The 20,473-nt window shown below is 37.3% G+C and overlaps 2 protein-coding genes across 6 annotated transcripts in view; one reads left to right on the top strand and one right to left on the bottom strand.

Moving 5' to 3' along the window:
- LOC109915526 (NAD(P) transhydrogenase, mitochondrial-like) overlaps nt 1-973 on the top strand; it is a 61,940-nt gene extending 60,967 nt beyond the window's left edge. The window contains exon 22 of the mRNA XM_048615923.1: nt 697-973. Within this exon, the coding sequence (XP_048471880.1) occupies nt 697-843 (147 nt within the window). The 3' untranslated portion in view covers nt 844-973. The remainder of the gene's footprint in view (nt 1-696) is intronic.
- Nucleotides 974-3,150: 2,177 nt separating this feature from the next.
- dtwd1 (DTW domain containing 1) lies at nt 3,151-20,443 on the bottom strand. Of its 5 annotated transcripts, XR_007265416.1 has the most exons (8): nt 20,124-20,443; nt 16,879-17,183; nt 15,792-15,935; nt 15,150-15,459; nt 13,063-13,303; nt 9,499-9,581; nt 7,596-7,668; nt 3,151-4,291 (listed from the first exon to the last, which is right to left on the bottom strand). XR_007265416.1 is itself a non-coding variant. In XM_048615922.1 (6 exons), exons 2-5 carry the CDS (start codon nt 17,143-17,145, stop codon nt 13,071-13,073), a joined length of 954 nt encoding a protein of 317 aa, XP_048471879.1. In that variant the 5' UTR covers nt 17,146-17,183; nt 20,124-20,443; the 3' UTR covers nt 10,606-11,755; nt 13,063-13,070. The 5 variants fall into 5 exon arrangements, 3 of the variants coding, with proteins under 3 accessions (XP_048471879.1, XP_020370763.1, XP_020370765.1); XR_007265417.1 differs by lacking the exon at nt 9,499-9,581; XM_048615922.1 differs by lacking the exons at nt 3,151-4,291; nt 7,596-7,668; nt 9,499-9,581 and adding an exon at nt 10,606-11,755.
- Between the last annotated feature and the right edge of the window lie 30 nt (nt 20,444-20,473).

Raw genomic sequence — 20,473 nt, 5'->3', positions numbered from 1 at the left:
AAATTTATCAGTTGCCTGTCATTTCCTGTTTCTAGAACATTCCTGCTTTGTTGATTTACCACTTTTGTAGTTAAGGCTATCCTAAATCCAATTTTCACAAATTCCTACTGTTTTTCTTAAAACATGTATTTGTGAATTATTTAATCAGCAACATGAAGGTTAGCATTTCTGAGGAATAGCAGAGGTTACATTGTGGGCAGCATCCAGAACAGAGAAGTATGTTATAGTTGAATGCAAGCAAAATCATTGTTACCTTACCCTAACAAATCTGACACATTGCCAGAAAAGCAACCTGCACTAATGTGACTTTTTTTTAACGTTTCACACCAACTGACCCTTGGCAGCCATTTGATTATAAACTAGTTATTCACTGGACGATGTTTTTGTGCACTGCAAAGCTGTAATATAATGGAAAGGGATAGCCAGAATAATTAGGAAGTATTTGTTCTCCAAAATTGGATTGGATTCTCACAAAACCAAATTAGCACAGATATTATTTACTTTTTTAAAAAAAAATGTCTTCTATAAAGTCACAATCTAGCTATTAATATAGTTGATTGTGAACTGAAACAAGATGTGTGGACAAATAACAGGTAACTGAAACTCTACATATTTTAACTTAACAAAATAAATTCCAATTGAATATAAATTTGTGCACAAGAATTTAATGAGCTGTCTATTTCCTTCCACCTACAGGTTATTGTGATGAAACGAACCCTCGGAGTTGGCTATGCTGCAGTTGACAATCCTATCTTCTACAAACCCAACTCTTCAATGCTGCTTGGTGATGCAAAGAAGACATGTGATGCTCTGCAGGGCAAGATTAGGGAGATGGAAAAATAAACATTGATACAGAAATGTTATACTGAATAAACCTGCAATTCTGTTCCAGAACTTCGTGCTTTGAAGATTACGGAAACTAACAGAACACCTAATCCAGGGGAAATTTGAAAATAAATATTTTCCTATATTATTTGTATTCATGATTTCTTTTATTACCAGTATTGTTTTCATGAAAGTTCCAGTCGTAGTACTTGCATTAAATTACAATAAATTAATTCCAGGTTACATCAGGAATGCTAGCATCACAAATGGGAGTAACCTAGAAACTACTGTTTATCATTCATAATGTTTTCACATTTCATTTTTTTCACATTTTAATATTTTGATAGTTTTCAGTTTTTTTTTTAAAGAACTAATGCAACTGAAAATTAGGGAACCAAATTAATTAAAAATTAGGGATAATTCTGGATGAAAAAGTAATTTAGTTTCTCAAAGAGCTGTGCAGAAAGATTTTCAATTCTTTTTCATTACCTTTTTTAAATATCTTCTGATTATTTTATTTCAGATGGATGATTGATTTTTAAATATTTTATTTGACGTTTTCTAATTCCCTGAAAAACAAGGAAGGAACTGAAACCCATGTAGCAGTACCGAAACGTCAGCCTCTCTGCTCCTATGATGCTGCTTGGCCTGCTGTGTTCATCCAGCCCTGCACCTTGTTGTCTCGGATTCTCCAGCATCTGCAGTTCCTACTAGCAGTACAAGTGTTAGCTTTTTTGAATAGAAGCAGCAACTACTGTGGGGAAAACAAAGGATTGAAGGCAACAGTAAAAGGGATGAGAAATCAGGAATTCTAATAGAAAAATCGAAACAGATAACAAATTAATTATTTTAAAATAATGCAATTGTCGCTTAAGTGACGAGTCTTTTGGTGGGTGTTGGAAGAAAGTTGCATCTCTAAGGGCAGCACCATGGCTGTGGTTAGCACTGCTGCCTCAGCACCAAGAACCCAGGTTTGATTCCAGCCTCAGGTGCCTGTGTAGAGTTTGTACATTCTCCCGTGTGTCTGTGTGGGTTTCCTCTGGGTCTCAAGTTTCTTCCCACAGGCCAAAGATGTGCAGGTTGGGTGGATTGGCCATGCTAAATTGTCCATAGTGTCCAGGATGTGCAAGCTAGGTGGATTAGCCATGGGAAATGCACAGTTACGGGAATAGGGTGGGTCTGGGTAGGCTCGTTGGGCTGAGTGGCCTGCTTCCACACTATAAGGACTCTATAAGCGATTCACAAATTGTTACGCAATTTGTGAGAGTCACATCATATGTTAAATATAAAAACAATATATAGAGTGTTGATCAGTGCCATGACTAGTGTTTCCTCTATATTGAGAGCTTTTGTTATGAAATCTAGGGGTGATAGTTTAGTGGTAATGGTATTAGCCTAGGTCTCTGGATTAATAGTCTAATGGTCTGAGGCTACGCATTCAAATCCCAGGAAAGTAGACCATGGAAGCTGCATTCAAGTGAAGAATCTGGAGTGTAAAACAGGCCTTTATAATAAAGGCCATGATAGCTGTCATCAATTGTTGTGAAAAATCCGTCTGGCTCACTAAATAACCTTTAGGGAAGGAAATCTGCCATTCTTTTCTGGTCTACCTAAATGTGACTCCAGACCCACAGTAATGTGGTTGAGAATTGACTGCCCTCTAATAGCCTAGCAAGACGTTCAGTTCAAGGGAATTTCTGGATGGTAAAAAATGCTGGCCTACATCCCATTTAAAAAAATAAAGGTGGGGGGGTGTGGGGAGTACAAAAGCAGATGATCACAATTCCTTTTAAAACTTCCTGCAGGGCTTGTATTGGCAACTACATGTGACCATGACTGATGGTAGTTTCATGCTAGAAAACAAACTGATGAAAGAAACAAATGCTGGAAATTAATTTAGTGGTGGAAAATATATGAAATATACGAGTTTATTCAGTGAAGTGTCGGGGAAAACTAGTTACCACTTTGCAAGAGCTCATTGTCAAGATTAATCTTCCATATTTTTGCAGAATTAGATTAAGTGACCAGATACTTGGGGGAACAATATATTGTGCCAAATCAGGTTAGAACAATGTGAACATAATTATAAACTAAAAAAGTTATAATGAAGAGGGTAGTACATTAATGTAGTTTTATGGAATCAGCAATACAGTACAATCATTGCAGCATTTTTTAATTATAAGTAGATGTGCTTCCATCGTGACTTTTCAGTGTAAATGAACAATTGCTAATTACTGAAAATTCTATAGAAACCTTTTTCTGTTGTCACTAGCATTGATGTAAACCAAAATGAATTTGTTAACTACAGACATAATTGATAAATAATATTTAAGCTCAGCTTTGTTTTATTAAAGGTTAAATGGAAAGACCAAAACACATAATTAACAACATAATCCACAAAACCATACCAAGCCAAGCAGATGTTGTACATTGTACATAATTGCTTCTTCCCTCTATGACTCACCAGTGCATTTGTTTTACATCGGACACTGTTGAAGATGATAACAGTCCAGGTTTTGCAGTACAAACAACAAGTACTCAACATTATTAAATAATAAATTGGTATAGCAAATTCTGGTGATGAAGTCCCCAGAGACTTAGCTTTATTAGTATCTTGTAAAGAGAATCAGCATTGAACATAGGAAACAGTGTGAATTTGCTGTACTTACCATTAGATAGCTAGTGGATATGCCAGAAAATGTTGGATTTTATCTATTACCATCGTGTCAGGGTTTTCTTTTAAAAATGTAATTTTTAATAAAGCCAAACAATATCTGGCACAGAAAATTAACTTTTACAAATGTGGACTAACATTTCCTTGGGAGATTTTAAAAATACCTTTCCCAGCATTTAGATTTTGCTTTCTATACACGATTTCACAATGAATTAACTATTTTAACATTTCCTGAATCTGACAACAGTTAGAAATTAATGCTTAGATAATGACTTTCAGATGTATGACAGGTATTACCTATTCATGTTTAGACATATCCACCCCTAACCTCCCACATTTAAGAGTAGTAGAAATTACTCTGTGAAAAGTAGATATGCGAACTAGCAAAGGCTAGTACAAATGGAAGAAAATAACTAAAAAGACAAGATTTTTTAAAAATAAACTCTAGCATTATGCACATCTGCTAAATATGTTGAGCCCAGAAGATTTCACATCCAAATCAATCTATGATGTTGAGCTTGGTGTACAACCAATAAATTTGGGTAATAAAGTTCAAAATCAGATTTAACAGTGCTACTCAAAAGCAAAATACTGTGCATGCCAAACATCTAAAACAAACATGGTGCCATTGTATACTAATCCATATCATTTTTTAACAAAAATTCCATCACTTTTCAGTTCTGAAGAAGTCATAACAGAGTCAAATATTAATACTGTATCTCTCTTCATGGATGCTGCCAGATCTATTGAGCTTCTCCAGGATGCTCTATGTTTGTCGTGGTACTTCAGTATCTGATATGTTGAAGAACAAAACAGAATCAATTTTCATGTAAAGCATTTTAGCAGCAAGTCAGTTAATCAAGTAATTAGTATAACACAAAACTACAAAGCATTGAGGATTAAGTAGTCAGCTAAGTATATATATATCTGGCATTCTAATCTGGTACAAATACTAACTAAAAACTTTAACAAGTCAATTTAAGAATCATGGTGCAATGCCAGGCCAAAGAAACCTGTCCATCCTAACCAACAATGTAGTATTCTTACAATGGAAGAGCTTCAATTATTAGTGTCAACTAAGCAAACTGGTATGCACTGGTACTTGTATCCAGTAAATGAAAATGGTCTTTTTATACGTGTCTAATTCTATTGCCTTTGACCAGAAGAAGTCTTCATACTGAACCCAGCTGAAAAACTGCTGTTGGGTTTTTAATCATTACCACTTGCATAGCTTTTCAAAGCTGCAGGGAAAAAAAATTATTCAACCTCTAGTGGCTCTAATCCAAGTTGGCAATCCTGACTCATTACAGCTCCAAACCCACAAACTGAAGTACCGTCAGACTTGTGGCTCTAATCCAATCTGCATATCATGGACAACACTGTTCCAGATTTGATGAGGGGTATGTGCTGGCTCTCTGGTTGCCACAATCCTACAAGATCCCAACTGGAAGTGAGAAGCATTCCTAGCATGTCTGCTTAGAGAAGTGCCTCTTTCTTCAACTCTATTGCTAGTCTTGTTCTTATATTATTTGAAACTCCTATCTAAAACCATAGTTTGTTTCTTCATTCCCTCCTACCCTCACCCTGGGAAAGTGTCATTGCAATACTAGGGGTCCTGATCGATGAACCTCCAACTTATGAATGTTTGTACTTATGAACGTGATCCCATATAGTGGGTGTAATTTTAAAGATCTGACATACAATCGTTTCCTGTACTTTTGACCAGCTTTTTTATATTGTTCTGCATTGTGTACAAATCAACAGACTTGAGAACAGAACCCTTTCACAACCTGGACTGCCTGTTATGTAATTTGAGGATATCCCATATAAATCTTCTGTATCTAAGAATTTCCCACAATGTTTTTCTGTTTATGCATTTACAATAATGGCGTATCAATAATCAAATATTAGACAAGAGTTGCTAATAATGTATACGAGGTTGAAGCTGCTTTAGGGGCTCCGGGTTTATAAAATCATGATGGATATAGATAAGGCGAATAGCAGGTGTCTTTTCTGTAGGATGGGGGCTTTCAATATATGCTAGGGAGCATATTTTTAAGATAAGAAGAGAAAAATTTAAGAAAAACAAGTGGGACAATTTTTTTACACAGAGAGTGGTTCATGTGTAGAATGAACTTCCATGCGAAGTGGTGGATGCGAGTACAGTTACAATGTTTAAAAGATATTTGGATGAGTACATGAATAAGAAATGTTTCGAGGGATATGGGCCAAGCACTGTCAGGTGGGACTAGTTTATGGGATTATGGTCGGAATGGAGTGGTTGGACCAAAGCGTCTGTTTCCATGCTGTATGACTCTGTAATTTGTCAAAATAATTCATCTGCTATGGTCTTCATTGCATTGAACTAAATTTGGTCATAAGGATAAGTAAAGAATTAATTTAAGAATTAAGAGTAACCATTTTGCAATTTTTCCCTGTAGTGTTTTAAAAGATGTTTCATTTATGGCAGGAAAAAATGATCTAAATGTTCTTTGCTAATGTTCAAAGGGGAAAAAAAATCCTTAATAATTTTGTCTATTGTCATTGATCAGTGTTGCAATTTTAAGGCAGAATTTTATCAGAAACCCCTCTCGTGCCTAATATCCAAGGGCCACTCTTATAAGCAAGCCCTCCATACCCTACCAACCAGAGTATATCTATTGTCTTTGGATTTAGTACTGCCCAGGGGTGCAACAAAAACCCCATTTGCTGTGATTGCTGAGTGGACACATGGCAGAAAATGACTGGTAACAAATTGGCTGCCTCTGTTTTATGCTCTGATTTCCATGGTAAGGAAAGTTGGGCAGGCAATATATCGACAGTGAATCCATCACAGTCCTTAAGTTAAATCTCCCGTCTTGATTTGCACTGTGATAAACCTTCCTATCCATGACAGTCTAATTTGATTTTTCATGTACTGTCAGCTAAGATGTGGAATTTGTTTTATGAATGGGGCAAAAGGTGTTAAAAGTGTTAATCATTGGTAAGTTGACGGACTAAAGCAGCACTAATGACTTGGTGATTCTTGGCAAGTAGCTATATAATAGTAGCTTCCTAAGTTTGCAATCAGTTTAACTAACTTTTATGGTCACCATTTTCATACAAGTACTGTCTTTTGATGCTGTTGGGTCATTTATCGTGGGAAAGAAAAGAGACCAGGGACTTTCCTGTTTTGATGACATATGGCTCCTGCAAATTCATTAAAGACTGATGTTGAACATTTTTATAGAATGTATCTGGACTGCCTTGACTAAAGTGGATAACAAGGATTGGGTAAGTAAAAGTATGGAGAAAAAGAAATGATATTTTGTTTGGAGAACATTACTAAGCATTACCACATTGGAATTTTGCAATGCTACCAAACTAAAGCTGTTTCAGGGAATCTTAACCTTGGTCTAACACCAGAAATATGGCAGTTAATCCATATGTAATAACCTGTGTCAAAAAAAACAGACTTGAAATCTTTTGGATCATTGTTCAATAGATACTAGTTGTGTATGTTTGGACCCTAACTTCATCATTCAGGAATAATAGGAATTATTTTGAAAAATGGATGTCAATGCAAAGGCTAATACAACTGGAGGAAAATAACTAAAACGAGAAGATTTGTTTATAAACCTTGGCGTTGTCCAAACATGTTGAGCCCTGAAGAAAGCTTCAGGTTTAAATCAATGCACAATGCTGATTGATTTCGTTAATAAAGTTGGAAATTAGATTTAACAGTGTTACTCATGTATCGGATATGTCCAAACAAAAGGTAAATATACCCATAGATACACATTTCCTTTGATATGCTAATGCTAAAAATGTCTGAGGACACAAATATCTCTCACTATTTGTTTATGGTCTGATGATATTATTTAGAGCTGAGTGATTTAGACTTCTTATTTATCACTTTTCTTTGTGGAATCTGAACACATGCGAGAAGACTGCCAGATTTTGTCTGCTTAACAAATCAGTTCCCTTTTGAGACAATTCACTATATGTAAAATAGTTTTCGAAATCTTGGAGAATGATGCAAATATGGTTTGTGGAACATATTTAAACATTGAACTTAAGAAAAATAACTAGGTAACCAGATGGAAAACTTCCCTACCATTCTTGATCGGTCCACCTGAGCATGATATTTGGATCTTGGGAACACTGGGTTACCTCATTGGAGGTCAATACTGAAAAGAAATCATAAAATCACGAAAGGTTGTGTGTACTGCATTAAGTATCAGTTGAAATTGTGTGCTCAACTCTCTGGAATAGGGTTTGAACGCATCCTCATTTCTCAGGATTAATAGTAACACCATTGACTCATTACTATGTTGGTGGTAAATATAAATGTATATTCTGATTGGGTGCTCATTTACAATCGGGAAATTGCCCACCAATCAGCAGCAAGTTACCCTGGGATCTAAAGATTTGCAAAAGCTTAAAGAGGCAAGCATAGTGAAGTCTAGATCAGGCCATTTTAGGAATCATTAAAAAAAACACTGGAGATAAGATGGCAGATCCAAATCTAAATTTCTGATATATAATGAAAAAACAGAAGGTTCATCTATCAGTGTTCACTTAAATACTTCAAATTAAATTCAAAGTTAAATACTTCAAATTTCAAAGTTAAATACTTTGAATTCAAAAACAATATTTCTTGTATATTCTAAGGTTGTTAATTTGTTATACAGATTCAAAGTTCCCTTGTATATTTTGTCATGAAATTATTCTTGTAGCTGCCTCTTTTTCTGACACTTGGCTATCAAAGGCAACAATGTGGAGCTGGATGAACACAGCAGGCCAGGCAGCATCAGAGGAGCACGGAAGTTGACGTTTTGGGTCACGACCCACTTGGATATCAAGTTGTCTTGATAATGGAATTTATCACTAATTTTGTTTACAGGAGTGAATGGCTGATAAAAGTGGAAAGGGCACTTGCTAGAGGAAGGTTTCCTATTGCGACCACAAATATGAGAAATGATTGGAAGGTAAGTCAGAGAGTGAAAGAGATCAAGGCGTAGATTTGTTATCTGCTTAGATTTCATTGCAATTGTTTGATTCTCTTCTTTCCTCATCCTATTCTTTAATTCACATTTTGCAGCCTTAGCTCGGCGATACATACTACTAAAAGTATCGCCCTGGTGAAAGTAAAACCAAGTTTCCAGCTGCCTTCTAAGATGGCCCAAAAACACAATGCAAAGAGCAGAAAAGTCCTTCCATATTTATCACGTAAGCAATATCACTAAGATTATTAATTTATTTTAGTGCTGCTTGAGGGCATAGCAACATGCATACAGTAATGTTTCCTACACTGGAGCATTGCCCTAACTCTGCAAAGTATTTAATTGACGCTAAGGTACTTTGTGGTCATGAAAGGTGCTATACATATGCATACATCTAGAGGAGACAGCACAGATTGAGGAAACATGGTTAATAATGCAAATAGGATCCTGGACTTGACAAGAGTACAAAAGCAAGTAGGTTATGGTGAACCACATAAAACACTATTTCTGCCTCAATGATAGTATTGTGTCAAATTCTGGGAACCACTTTTCAGGAAGGCTCTAAAGCCTTAAGGTATGGTGCAGAAAATGCCTATGAGAATGATCATAGGAATGAGGGCCATCAGTCAAGTGGATGGCGGCACGGTGCTTAAGTCAGCCACTAGAAAATGTATAACTGTGTTTGAGAGGAAATTATTTTGTTGAAGTTTTCTTTCACTTACAGGATAGTTGTTCTTCACTCAATGATTCTTCAGCTTTTGAGCTTTGAAATTTGTGTTTTTGTATCCCTTCTGACCCCCTTATTCCTGGCCTACAGATTTATTGTTTTGATGCCTTGCACCCCATCTTACACTTTTAAGAAATTTCAAAGGTAGTTGAATTCTGAAAAATTGTGACCATCTATCATTATATGATTGAAGGGTAGAATAGGTCTTTGATAGAATAACATAGTCAAGATAAATTTCAGATGTCCAGATGAAAGTGTTACAGTATGCATGAAGCCTGTAAACAGACCTTGGCAGGGGGTGCAGCTCTGTGGACAATTAGTTCTTTTCTTGGCTTCTTCTCTAGCCATTCTGCCAGAAAAGAGTGTCATTCTGGAAATTCAAATAAACAACTTGTATAGAGCCTTACAAGACATCCTAGCAAAACATATTGCTTTTTGGCTTTGGCTCATACTGAATTCACAAAGCACTTGTAATTAATAAGTATTCCATAAAGAGAAAAATGAAAGCCATAAATTGTAATATACAACTAACTCTTAAGTTATGCAAAGTGAATGTGGGTGGTCTTAACAGAGAGCAGGCCAGTGAGGAATGGTACTTTATATGGGTGTGCTGCTTCAGTAACATTGATTTAACAGAATAATAATAGCCTTTGCATTAATTTTTGCAGAATTGTTGACAGCTTGCTCTGTCATACTGTGCTAAATCAGGTTGTTTGGATTTTAGGAATGGAAGAAGATTCAAGAATGCCTTTAGCTATTGAGCTGTTTCTGCAGTACCAAATAATTACAGTGGACTGACAATCCTATCTGGCCTGTCAGCTAAAACTGCGACTACAGAAAGTGTTAACTTCTCATTAGCCTCCTTCAATCCAACATTAGGTGATATGGAGTGTCAGTTACCAATGTACAAACATCAAGAATCTAGAATGGCCTTGGAGCAGCAGAAGTAACCAACTCCTATAGATTAATGCCCCCCCCCACCTCAATACCAACTGAACTTTATGATACAAATACATGTATGTGAGCCTATTGCAGCCATGTCTCTTGCCAAAGCAACATCATGCCTGTTGATCAGCATCAATAAAATACCTAGAAGTGAGTTTCCATTTGGGTCCTTCTCTTGTCTGCCCTAACTTTACCGACAGAACCATGCAAATCCTAGGAAACCAGTTTGCACTGGCACAACTGTGTGTCAGATTAATGGGAAAATAAAGCCAGAATATTCCCAGCCACCGATCAATGTGGGCAATCAGTTGGGAAAATTTGATGAGATCGCAAAAACAAAATTCTCGACTCAGGTGGAAAATCAGCTACTTTTTCTCTTAAGGATTTAATAGGTAGATGAGAATCTTGCTAGTGGGTAGCAAAGGGCCAGTTTGAGTGATTAACGTCTCATATTACCTATTCTCACCTTATTTATATGGAAGTTGCGGTGTTACCAATTCCCAACATGAAAGTCAGAGCAGGTGCCCGGTGGATCCAGCTCTCCCTTTACTCCACCGGGCTTTATCTTAGCCTGCAGTCCCCAACATTTTGGGCATGGTCCATGGGCAAACACTGACTGCATACCTTGTATTTGGAGGTTGGCATCAGACAAGCAACCACCTGCATCTCCGACTCACTTAGAATATAGTTCAACACATCAGTACTGCACTTTGGATGTTGCTGATACCTTTCATTGCAATGCTGCTGCCAGGCACGGACAGGCATGCATCAGGACAGGATGCATCTCTGGGCTCTTCAGTTGCTTTCTTAGCACAGAATCACTGCAGCTACTTGGATGCTCACAGCATGTCTTTTCTTTTGCGCATTTCTGCCTCATTCAGAGTTTACAGGCTCCCACTACTACTATCTTGTCTTTTAGTGCAGACACAAAGCAAGGTAGCCAGTCATATTTCCAGCAATGATCAGTCAAGGGGATGGACATGTTAGTGTATGGCCCCTTCCTTCATCAGTATGACATGCCAACAGCTTACAATGCAAACATGATGAATGTACTGCAACTAAATAGCCAGGCCTCAAGTCTAAGGAAAGTTGTCTTTAGTCAAATCCAATCAGTCAGGGGGTCCAGCCACAGTCAGTGAAGGGCATTGTCTGATTTACGACCATGGCCTTGGACATGGTCAATTGGTCACTTGACGCATTCATGGTCAGGAGTTCTGCATCATTACAGGTAGAGGCATGGGCTACAGCCATTGTGAGGAAGTGACATCTTGAGGTAGATCAAGGTCCCTTAATTCTCCTCTCATGTTGCCATTCACAGAATGCAGGGTTGTATGAATAACAAGCAGCCACCGAGAGAGCTGGACTTGGCTCTCCATGGCAGCCACCAACCTGGACATGTAGGCAGCCACAGCCAGCATGGAATAGCCAGCATCTGTGTACTCTTCCAATCTTCAAGTCAGATTGCCAAATGTCTCCAAGAAACGTGCCGGCTACTCCCATGTCTTTTTGTGCATTCTGACAAAGTTATTAACAGCCAACCCAATGACTTAGGTGAGGAAAGTCAATGTTCTATAACTAAATTTGCAGATGACACAGAGTCTGCAGAAGGATATAGGCACATTAAGTGAAAGGGCAAAAACTCAGCAAATGAAATAGAAAGTGGGAAAATATTATTCAAATGAAGAAAGCTGCCAGAAGCTACAGAACAAAGGGATTTGGAAGTTCTTGTGTCTGAGTCACAAAAAGCTGCATCCAAATTCAGTGGGTAATAGAGAAGGCAAATGGAATATTGACCTTATTTCAAAGGGAACAGAATATAAAAGGCAGGAGGTTTTGCTAAAACTATGCAAAACACTAATCAGGCCACAGCTGAATGCTGTGAACAGTTTTAGGCTCTTCTCGAAGAAAAGATATCCTGGCATTGTAGGCAGTAGTCCAGACAAGGTTCACTAGGCTGTTAGCAGGATGGAGGAACTGTCTTATAAAGGAGTGATTGAGTAGATTGCACCTGTACTCATTGGACTTTAGAAGAATGAGAGAAGTGACCTTATTGAAACATACAAGAGTGTCTTAGAAGACTTGACAGGACACGTATGGAAAGATTGTTTCCCCTTGTAGGACAGTCAAGAACCAGAAGGCATAATCTTGGAATAAAATTTAAGGCAGAAATGAGGAATTTCTTCCCTTAAAGCAGTGGAACTTGAATTCTATACTGCAGAGGACTGTAGAGACTGGGTCACTAAGGATATCCAAGGCTGAGTTAGACAGTTATTAACCAATAAGGGTTATAAGGAAAAGACAGAAAGTGGAGTTGAGGATTATCAGATCAGCCATGATCTCGTTGAGTCTACTCTGCTATTCAATAGGCTGAATGTTTTTCTGTGCTTAACAGCAGTTTTAAATCTACACAGACGTTAAAATGTCTTCCATATTTCTCAATAGTTCAGAATCAATGCTTTTCAAACTGAATTTACACCAAATTTTGATCTCTAAACCTATGTCAACAATAGACAGCCAAATGCTGCTAGCTAATCTTAAAAAAACCAAGATACTGCAAAAAAGATGTTTCCAATTTTGAAGAAAACAAAAACAAAAGAACACGAGTGATGTCATCTACGTTCAATGTTACTTTCTGCTTTAGGGAAGAAGACATTTAATTGAAAAAACATACACAATAGTTTACTTTAAAGCAAATCTTAACTGATAAATGAAAAAATAATTTTAATTTTTTTTTAAACACATCTTGTATTGAAAAAAGCAAAGATCAGAGACCAACAGAAATTTAACAAACTACACAAGTTTAAATCATTGGTGCTTTGATATTAAAAGCCAGAATTTACTTTAATCTTATTTATTGTACTAGTCTACTAATTATGGTGTCAAACTACAGAAGTATTATCAATTACTTTTCACTTCAGTTCAATTTTCCAGCTGCAAGTTTAGCTCTGTTGATTAATCTGTACATGAATGAATAGAAAAACAATAAATTGTCATATTCCCCATTGTAGTTCTCATTCAAAAGCAGTTGATGATAATCAACTAAAAAATAATAAATAGCCTCAATTGTAGCGAGATATGTGTCCGGCTTTCCTTTCTGGCAACGCCAAAAGCATGTCTTCCGTGTTCTTAGTTCAACATGAAGTAATTCTACAAAGAGAAGGGTGCAGGGAAACATTAAACTTTGAGAACAGTCAATACAAATATGTATTTTTAACTAAACAATATGTTACAATTTAAATCATATCCTTCTAATGTAATTGTTAATTACATGGAAACATGTTTCCAATTAAGTTAACGTCATAATATCTTCCTCTTTCCTTCACGTTCTGAAGATGCCAGCTCTATTACCAGGATTTGCTATTTTGAACTTCAGCAGGAAAAATTAGTTTGGTATCAGACATAGAAGTCGAAACTCTTTATATCCTCACTCAGAATTAACACTCGCTTTTAACTGGGATTGCTGAATAAAGATCAATAGCGAGAAAACTTTAGTCAATTTTGCTTGACTTTGGATTAATTTTCATTTTGTTTAATGTTATAACTGGGCCGCTTTTCTTGAGAGGTAACCTAAAAGAGACCTTTAAAACGATGAACAGTTTTGATTGAGTAGAATATTTCTAAAAGTGGGAAAAAGCAAATCTACTGGCCACAATGTAAGATGACACCAAAATAAAAATTAAGTAGGCCATTCACAATAAAATGCCTGGAATGGTGAGAATTGAACTTTGCTGGCAGAGGGAGTACTTGAGCCGAACACTATATATTGCCTTTAAAGGGCGGCACGGTGGCCCAGTGGTTAGCGCTGCTGCCTCACAGCGCCAGGGACCCGGGTTCAATTCCATCCTTGGGCGACTGTCTGTGTGGAGTTTGCACATTCTCTTCATGTCTGCGAGGGTTTCCTCTCAGTCCAAAGATGTGTAGGCTAGGTGGATTGGCCATGCTAAATTGCCCATAGTGTTCAGGGATGTGTAGATTAGATGGGTTATAGGGGGATGGGATGTTCTGTGGGTCGTTGTGGACTTGTTAAGCTGAAGGGCCTGGTTTCCACACTGTAGGGATTCTATGATTATGACAAGCTAGACAACCCTATGAGACAAAAACTATTATACACTAATCCTGATGAAGTTAAATGAGGAAGGAGGAGAAGTGGAACATAAACACTTGCAGGGACTTACTTGCTGGTTTTCCTAATGTACATTGTATGTAATTTTCTATTAACCCCAAGCCTTTATAAACATGAATAAGGTCATAGAACAAAATAAGAAAGCAACTGGATGATCATGACATCAATCTGGAAGGTATGACAGCCATTTTCAAAATAATGCTTTAATCTCAATCTCACTTTGATTTTCCTGCTCTTTGTGCAATTTAAAGGGGGGGGGGGGGGGGGGTGGACCTCCATCAGTCAGATTAGCAATGATTTCACGGCAAGCAAATATTTACCAAAGCCACAAACTAATTCTCAAAGATGATGGTGCACGGTGTTCCACATCCACTTTCATTGCACCTACTTGGTGAAGTGTCCAAGGCTTTTTTTCACGTTATTATGTTTTACAAATTCAAGTTGTTGAGTTAGAATTTGCTGTTCCAGCCCCCTTTACAGACCATCCAAATTTCCTTTGTGTGTGTGTAGTAGCTCAATTTTGAGATTGGAATTCCAAAAGCACAAAATTAACTTCTTTATAAAGATCTCAAAATACACAGAATACACAGAGCACAAAAGTAAGTGGAATACAGTTCAGAATACATATAGAGTGGGCCAGTGGGAGCAGAAATAAAGTAATGGTCAATAAAGGCTAAAGCGTTTGCAAGACAATGATTAAATAAATTAAGTACAATTTATCTGAGGATGCACCAAAACAACTGTAAATGCTACTGAACTGACTATCTGGTTTTACTGAATCAGAACATTTGGTGATTCTGTACCTATGCAAGACAAGAAACAGATTTAGATTACCAAGCAAGCTCACCAATATACTAAGTTACAAGTTACCTTGAAGACGTTCATCAGTAATTATTTTGTTGGTTTGATTCCAGGTACTGTCAATAAATATCACTCTTTTTAATGGAGATATTTTTGTCTTTGCCTGTCCAAAATCCCGCTCCTCTGAACTGCCTTGGTCTTTATGGTCATATTTTGCACGTTTATGTTCTGGTTCTTCCAATGTAATGCTCTCATCGCGGCTGCGAACATTCTTAGAGGAATGTTTCAAAAGAGCGGATTTTTCATTAGCAAGCTTAGACAAATGCTTGGGAAGATCTTCAAAGGAAACTGACTTTGGACCGGGGAACACCACTACAACCTAAAACAGGGAAGCATCAAATAATGACAGATTAAAATTAAAGTGACACACTAAAATCACATGCAACACAAAATGAAATAACAAAATGATTCTTTAAAGAAAACCTTCAGTTCTCTTTATACTTTAATCACACAACTTCCTACATGCATTTTGAGCCCAGACTATGTTACCTTTCCTTGAATGGACTCAATACATTTTTCTATCTTATTACAGTATGACTATTAATACAGAAATTCAAAATAAGCCACCTAAGTAAATGGTATGTGGCATTAAGCTAAAAAACAAAGGCATTATGTGGTCTTAGATAAGGAAAGTGTTTTTTGATAACTTACTTCATGCTTTTCCTCCTCATTATCTGGCATGCAAGGATATGTGTAAATATTAACATCATCCCGAGCCAACAGCTTTGCATGTACAGCAGTACTTTTGCCATCAGTTTCATTGGGATGTTTGATAATATCAATCTTCAAAGGGAGCTGAAAATGAATAATATTGTTACTTTATAGTAAAATAGAAATTAGATGATATAATTAATAAGAAACAATAAATTTTTATTTTTATAGCCTTTGTCAGATATCCGAAAGTGTAGTTTCAATTTATTTTGCAAGCAAATGCAGCAGCCAATTTGCATATATGAAGATCATTATTTTTAAAATATGCTCCTTGGATGCAGATAAGTCTGCACCCCAGTTGCTCTGACAAAGTAACGATTTAAAACTGGGAAAGCCACTGCAGAGGGCATTAAGAATCGACTGTCCAATGTAAGACTGAAGTTATTTATACTAAGCTAGTTCTTAATGACCACTGATTGATGAGTGAATGATATCTAACAGAAATTCCATGCGTGTGGGCATCATAAATGGATAGGAAGAATTTAAGCTGTGACTCACAGTGACCAATAAGGCAATGTTTTCAGTAAAATGCTGGAATAAAACAATGTACTCAAATTCATGATGAACCACAGATGTTTCATTTCTCCAATGTTAGAAATCAGATTTTCCAACCAAGTGACAGCTCATGACATAAAAGTAAAAGATTCGTCTGTACACACACATATTTATGAATTATATGAGAAATAGATAAAACAAAGAATGATAGCATGAACACTTCATCAACTTTATGGCTAGGTTTCTATTAGAATGGAATAGATTAATCAATGCCATTTTAATGTAACTTCTCCAATCTTCTGAGTGCCAGTATACAAATTAACCAGTGTTAAAGGGTGTGGAATTGGTTTACATTTCCTTTTATTTATTATATCGGAACCACACAAAAAAAAAAATTAGCATTTTACATCCAGGTGAAATCAAGCTTGTGTGGTTAAGTGAAAGAAAATGCTCAAGAAGGGTCCGGACATTAGAAATTGTACAGCAATCTCTATTATAGAACTTAACTGATGACCAAACTTTAGGTACAAACCTTCACCTGAGGTATCTCATCAGAATTCACACCATCTACCAAAAGACAACATGAGTAACAGTAAAACATCCTTGAACTCAGGCATTTTGGACATTTTGATCGACCATTTTGTTGGAGCGTTTCTAGTATTGTCTGGGAAGCTAGTTTCAAATCTTTAAATGAATCCTGTTCACCGCCTTCACTTGATTGAATGCACAGTCTTTCAGAACTTGCATCAGTCCGTGCCATGTCTTCAACTCTCTCAAGTTTTTCCAAGCCCACTGACATCCTGAGGAACTGTTACAGATTTATTAATTATTGATTATCTGGAATTAAGAATAAAACATAGAAGTGAATGCTGGTTAATTTCAAATCTTCAAATTAGGTGTTTCTGAGTATCTCACTTCTCATTTTAAAATACAGCATCCAAAGACAATATCCAAGATTGGCACATTCTATGGAACTTAAGAATAGAACTAAATTGCAACAACATGGTTTGAGGTCTTGAACACTTTAATCTCAATAAATTCATACTTCAGCATCAAAGGATATAGTAGGGAAATCAATTTACACTTTATAAATATCTGAACAGCCTATTCAAATTCAAAGCACCCAGTTAGGTAACAAGCATATGATGAGGCACCATCACCTCACCTTCTCTAATGCTTCCATACTGTTACAACGGTGATCTGACATCCAGTCTTGGACAAAGCACAACCTCTCCCCATGAAACATAAGCAAGATCAAAGCCAGCTGGATTTTCCCTACTCAGGTGCATATCTTGTGTTTGGATCTAATGGAATCTTTTGAGAATTTCCGGTTTTCACTCTGAGGAAATTGGGCAGAAAACAGTCTATCCAGCTAATCCTTGAAGCATATCTTTGGTGGTTATGAGGGTTGGAAAAATGTTGAGCCGCTCAGTCCTCTGAAATTTTGTTCCAGTTGTTTTAGCAGCTATCTGGTCTTCTAGTCCTTGTGCTCCCACCTCCCCATGGCCACTCCATGCCAACATAAGTCATCCACCACCACGACACCTCCATGTGCTCTCTCTATCACCTCATGCTCTCCACCTTATTGACTTTCATTAACCCCATTCTAACTCATGTTACCAAGCTACCCCATAACCACCATCTCCAAAGCTATCGTAGGCAGATATCAGGAGTCATGTGCTAATAAAAAAACTTGTAATATTTTAATAGAGCTCTTGCTTACTCACATTTTATACTAAAGAAAAACCTTCCATTCATGAAACCCAGTTAAATCTTTGTAATCTCAAGTTGCTCATTCCTTATTTAAAAAAAAAAGAAAACTTCTACTCAGATCTGACAAAGAACGATTATCCTTTAATAGTCTCTTTAAATTGTCAACGAAACTGTGAACTCAGAACCTCCTGCTGAGATAACTGAAACCTTTAAAACTCACCCAAGCAATCATAATATCATTGGAAAAGACCTTTGGGAAATGTGGACAAGAATATACATTGAAACTGTACAAAAAGATGGTAATTGTTTTCTAGCCTATACTAGACGGTCTGTCAATTGAAGCAGTCGGATAGAAAGTCTTTTTTGTACTTTTGGGGCAGCTGCAGCTTTTCAATTTGAATTTAAAGAATGGAATATTAACAAAACTGAAGATCATGACACTTAAAATGATCCTATCCACCCTTCAAAAGCATTTGTGTCTCTACAGTGAGGATTGAGGCTCTTCAAATGGCTGGTTTCCTGCCTGTATCATACATGCCCAGCCTCTTTGCAATGTAAGAGAGAAGGGTGAAATGCTAGCAATTGTCCTCAGCTAGATATGCTTAGTGTCGATCAACCCTTGCTTCCTCCTGAGGTTACCAGCATGACAAATCCAATCTTCAGACAATTTCTATTCACTCCGTATGATATCAAGAAAAGGCTCAAGGTATGGGATAGTGCAAAGGCTATGACCCTAGCAACATTTCAGCAATAGTACTGAAGATTTATGCTCTAGAACTAGTTGTAGCCCGAGCAAAGCTGTTCAAGCACAGTTATAACACAAACAACATAGAACCATGTCCAAGTATGCCCTGTACATAAAGACTGAACAAATCCAACCTGGCCAATTACCACTTCATCACTCATGACAACACGTTTGTTAGAGGCCACTCATCTATGTCCCAGGACTATACTGCAAAGGTTCCTTGGGGTATGTCCTAGGCCCAATCATCATCAACCAATTTATTAATTGCCCTCATCATAAAATCAGAAGTAGGTATGTTTGCTCATGACTGCACGATGTTCAGCACCATTTGTGACTTCTCAGATAGTGAAGCAGTCAGTGTTCATGTTCAGCTGAACAACATTCAGACTTGAGCTGGTAAGTGGCATTCAGCCACGCAAGTGCCAGGCAATGACCATCTCCATCGAGAGACAATCCAACCATCTCCCTTTAAAGTTCAGAGGCATTACCATTAGGCTTTGCATTCAGATCTTACCCACCATTTTTAAACATAAGGGGAGTCTTTGGAACTGTGAAAATCTGGCCTGTTGTCTTCTAACCCCACCACTAACCCAAACACATGCCACTGATTCAATCCTCCTCCATGTCCACCTTAGCAGATGTTTACAACTTTGGTATGCTACTCCACTCAAAAGTTCAACCTTTTCTTCCATTTTCTCTTCATCACAAACACAATTTATTTCTGGCATTGCCTGGTCTGCTGCGTTCCTCCAACTCTACACTGTTGTTAATTCCATCCAAGTAAGGTTACATATCTTTAGCTGTCGGCTGCCTTTGACACCTGAAGACTCAACTGCTGTAACATTCCCCTAGCCAGATTCACACTGGCCTCATTCCACAGGTTTCAGATAATCACTAATGTACATATCCTGTTCTCGATATTTTCCTAATCAGAGATGTTATTACACACCTCCAGAACAGGTGGGGCTTGAACCTGTGACCTCCTAGCCCAGAGGCAGGGACACTACCATCGTGAAACTGTTCTATATTTTCCCACTCACTCACCACCCTATAGGGTTCAAATAACAGTCAATGCTGGAAGATTGAATTTTGCCTGTTTAACTGCACAAGAGGAACAAGCTGAACGTTTGTGTGCGCCAGTCCTTGTTATGTAAAGATTTAGTGGACAGAATTGATAATTCAAAATTAGAAAATACATTGCAATCCATTTTAAACATTTACACACATTCCCAACACCTTGAACTGCATAATTTCAGACCACAGGAATTGCAGTGAAATCTAACCTAGATTACAATGTAGTTTGAAAAAAAATTTCTTACATGACAATGTCTCGTAGAGTTTTATTCTTTGTAGTCTATGCTGACAGTATCTTCGTTGCAGTGAAAGGAACCAAATTAAAACAAAAACAAAGATCTGCTGCCACAGCACATGCGCCAAGCATCGACTTTCTCTATCAGGCTTTGTTTATATCCGGTTCTGGAATCCAATTGCACTTTATTCCAAATCAAGCTACGATAATTTTGCTTGTTTCTTTTCTAAAAACAGACTTTTGGCTGCACAGTTTGGTACAGCAGCTCCAGAAAAAGCGAACACACGCTGTTCCCGTTCAGCCACGCAGGCCGTTTCTTTCGCTGGGGTGGGAACCTTTATTTTCAGAAATTTCCGAGGC

This window comes from Rhincodon typus, chromosome 33 (genome assembly GCF_021869965.1).
Source record: "Rhincodon typus isolate 14 chromosome 33, sRhiTyp1.1, whole genome shotgun sequence".
NCBI classification, from domain to species: Eukaryota; Metazoa; Chordata; class Chondrichthyes; order Orectolobiformes; family Rhincodontidae; genus Rhincodon; species Rhincodon typus.
Note: the sequence above shows the minus strand (reverse complement) of the source record. Positions and strands in the feature narration are given on the sequence as shown.

Coding starts and splice junctions, on each gene's coding strand:
- dtwd1 (XM_048615922.1), bottom strand. CDS start 17,145: ATGTCAGTGGGCTTGGAAAAACTTGAGAGAGTTGAAGACATGGCACGG. Junction 15,936..16,878: donor ATGAGATACCTCAGGTGAAG/GTTTGTACCTAA, acceptor ATTCATTTTCAG/CTCCCTTTGAAGATTGATAT. Junction 13,304..15,149: donor TACTGATGAACGTCTTCAAG/GTAACTTGTAAC, acceptor TTCTCTTTGTAG/AATTACTTCATGTTGAACTA.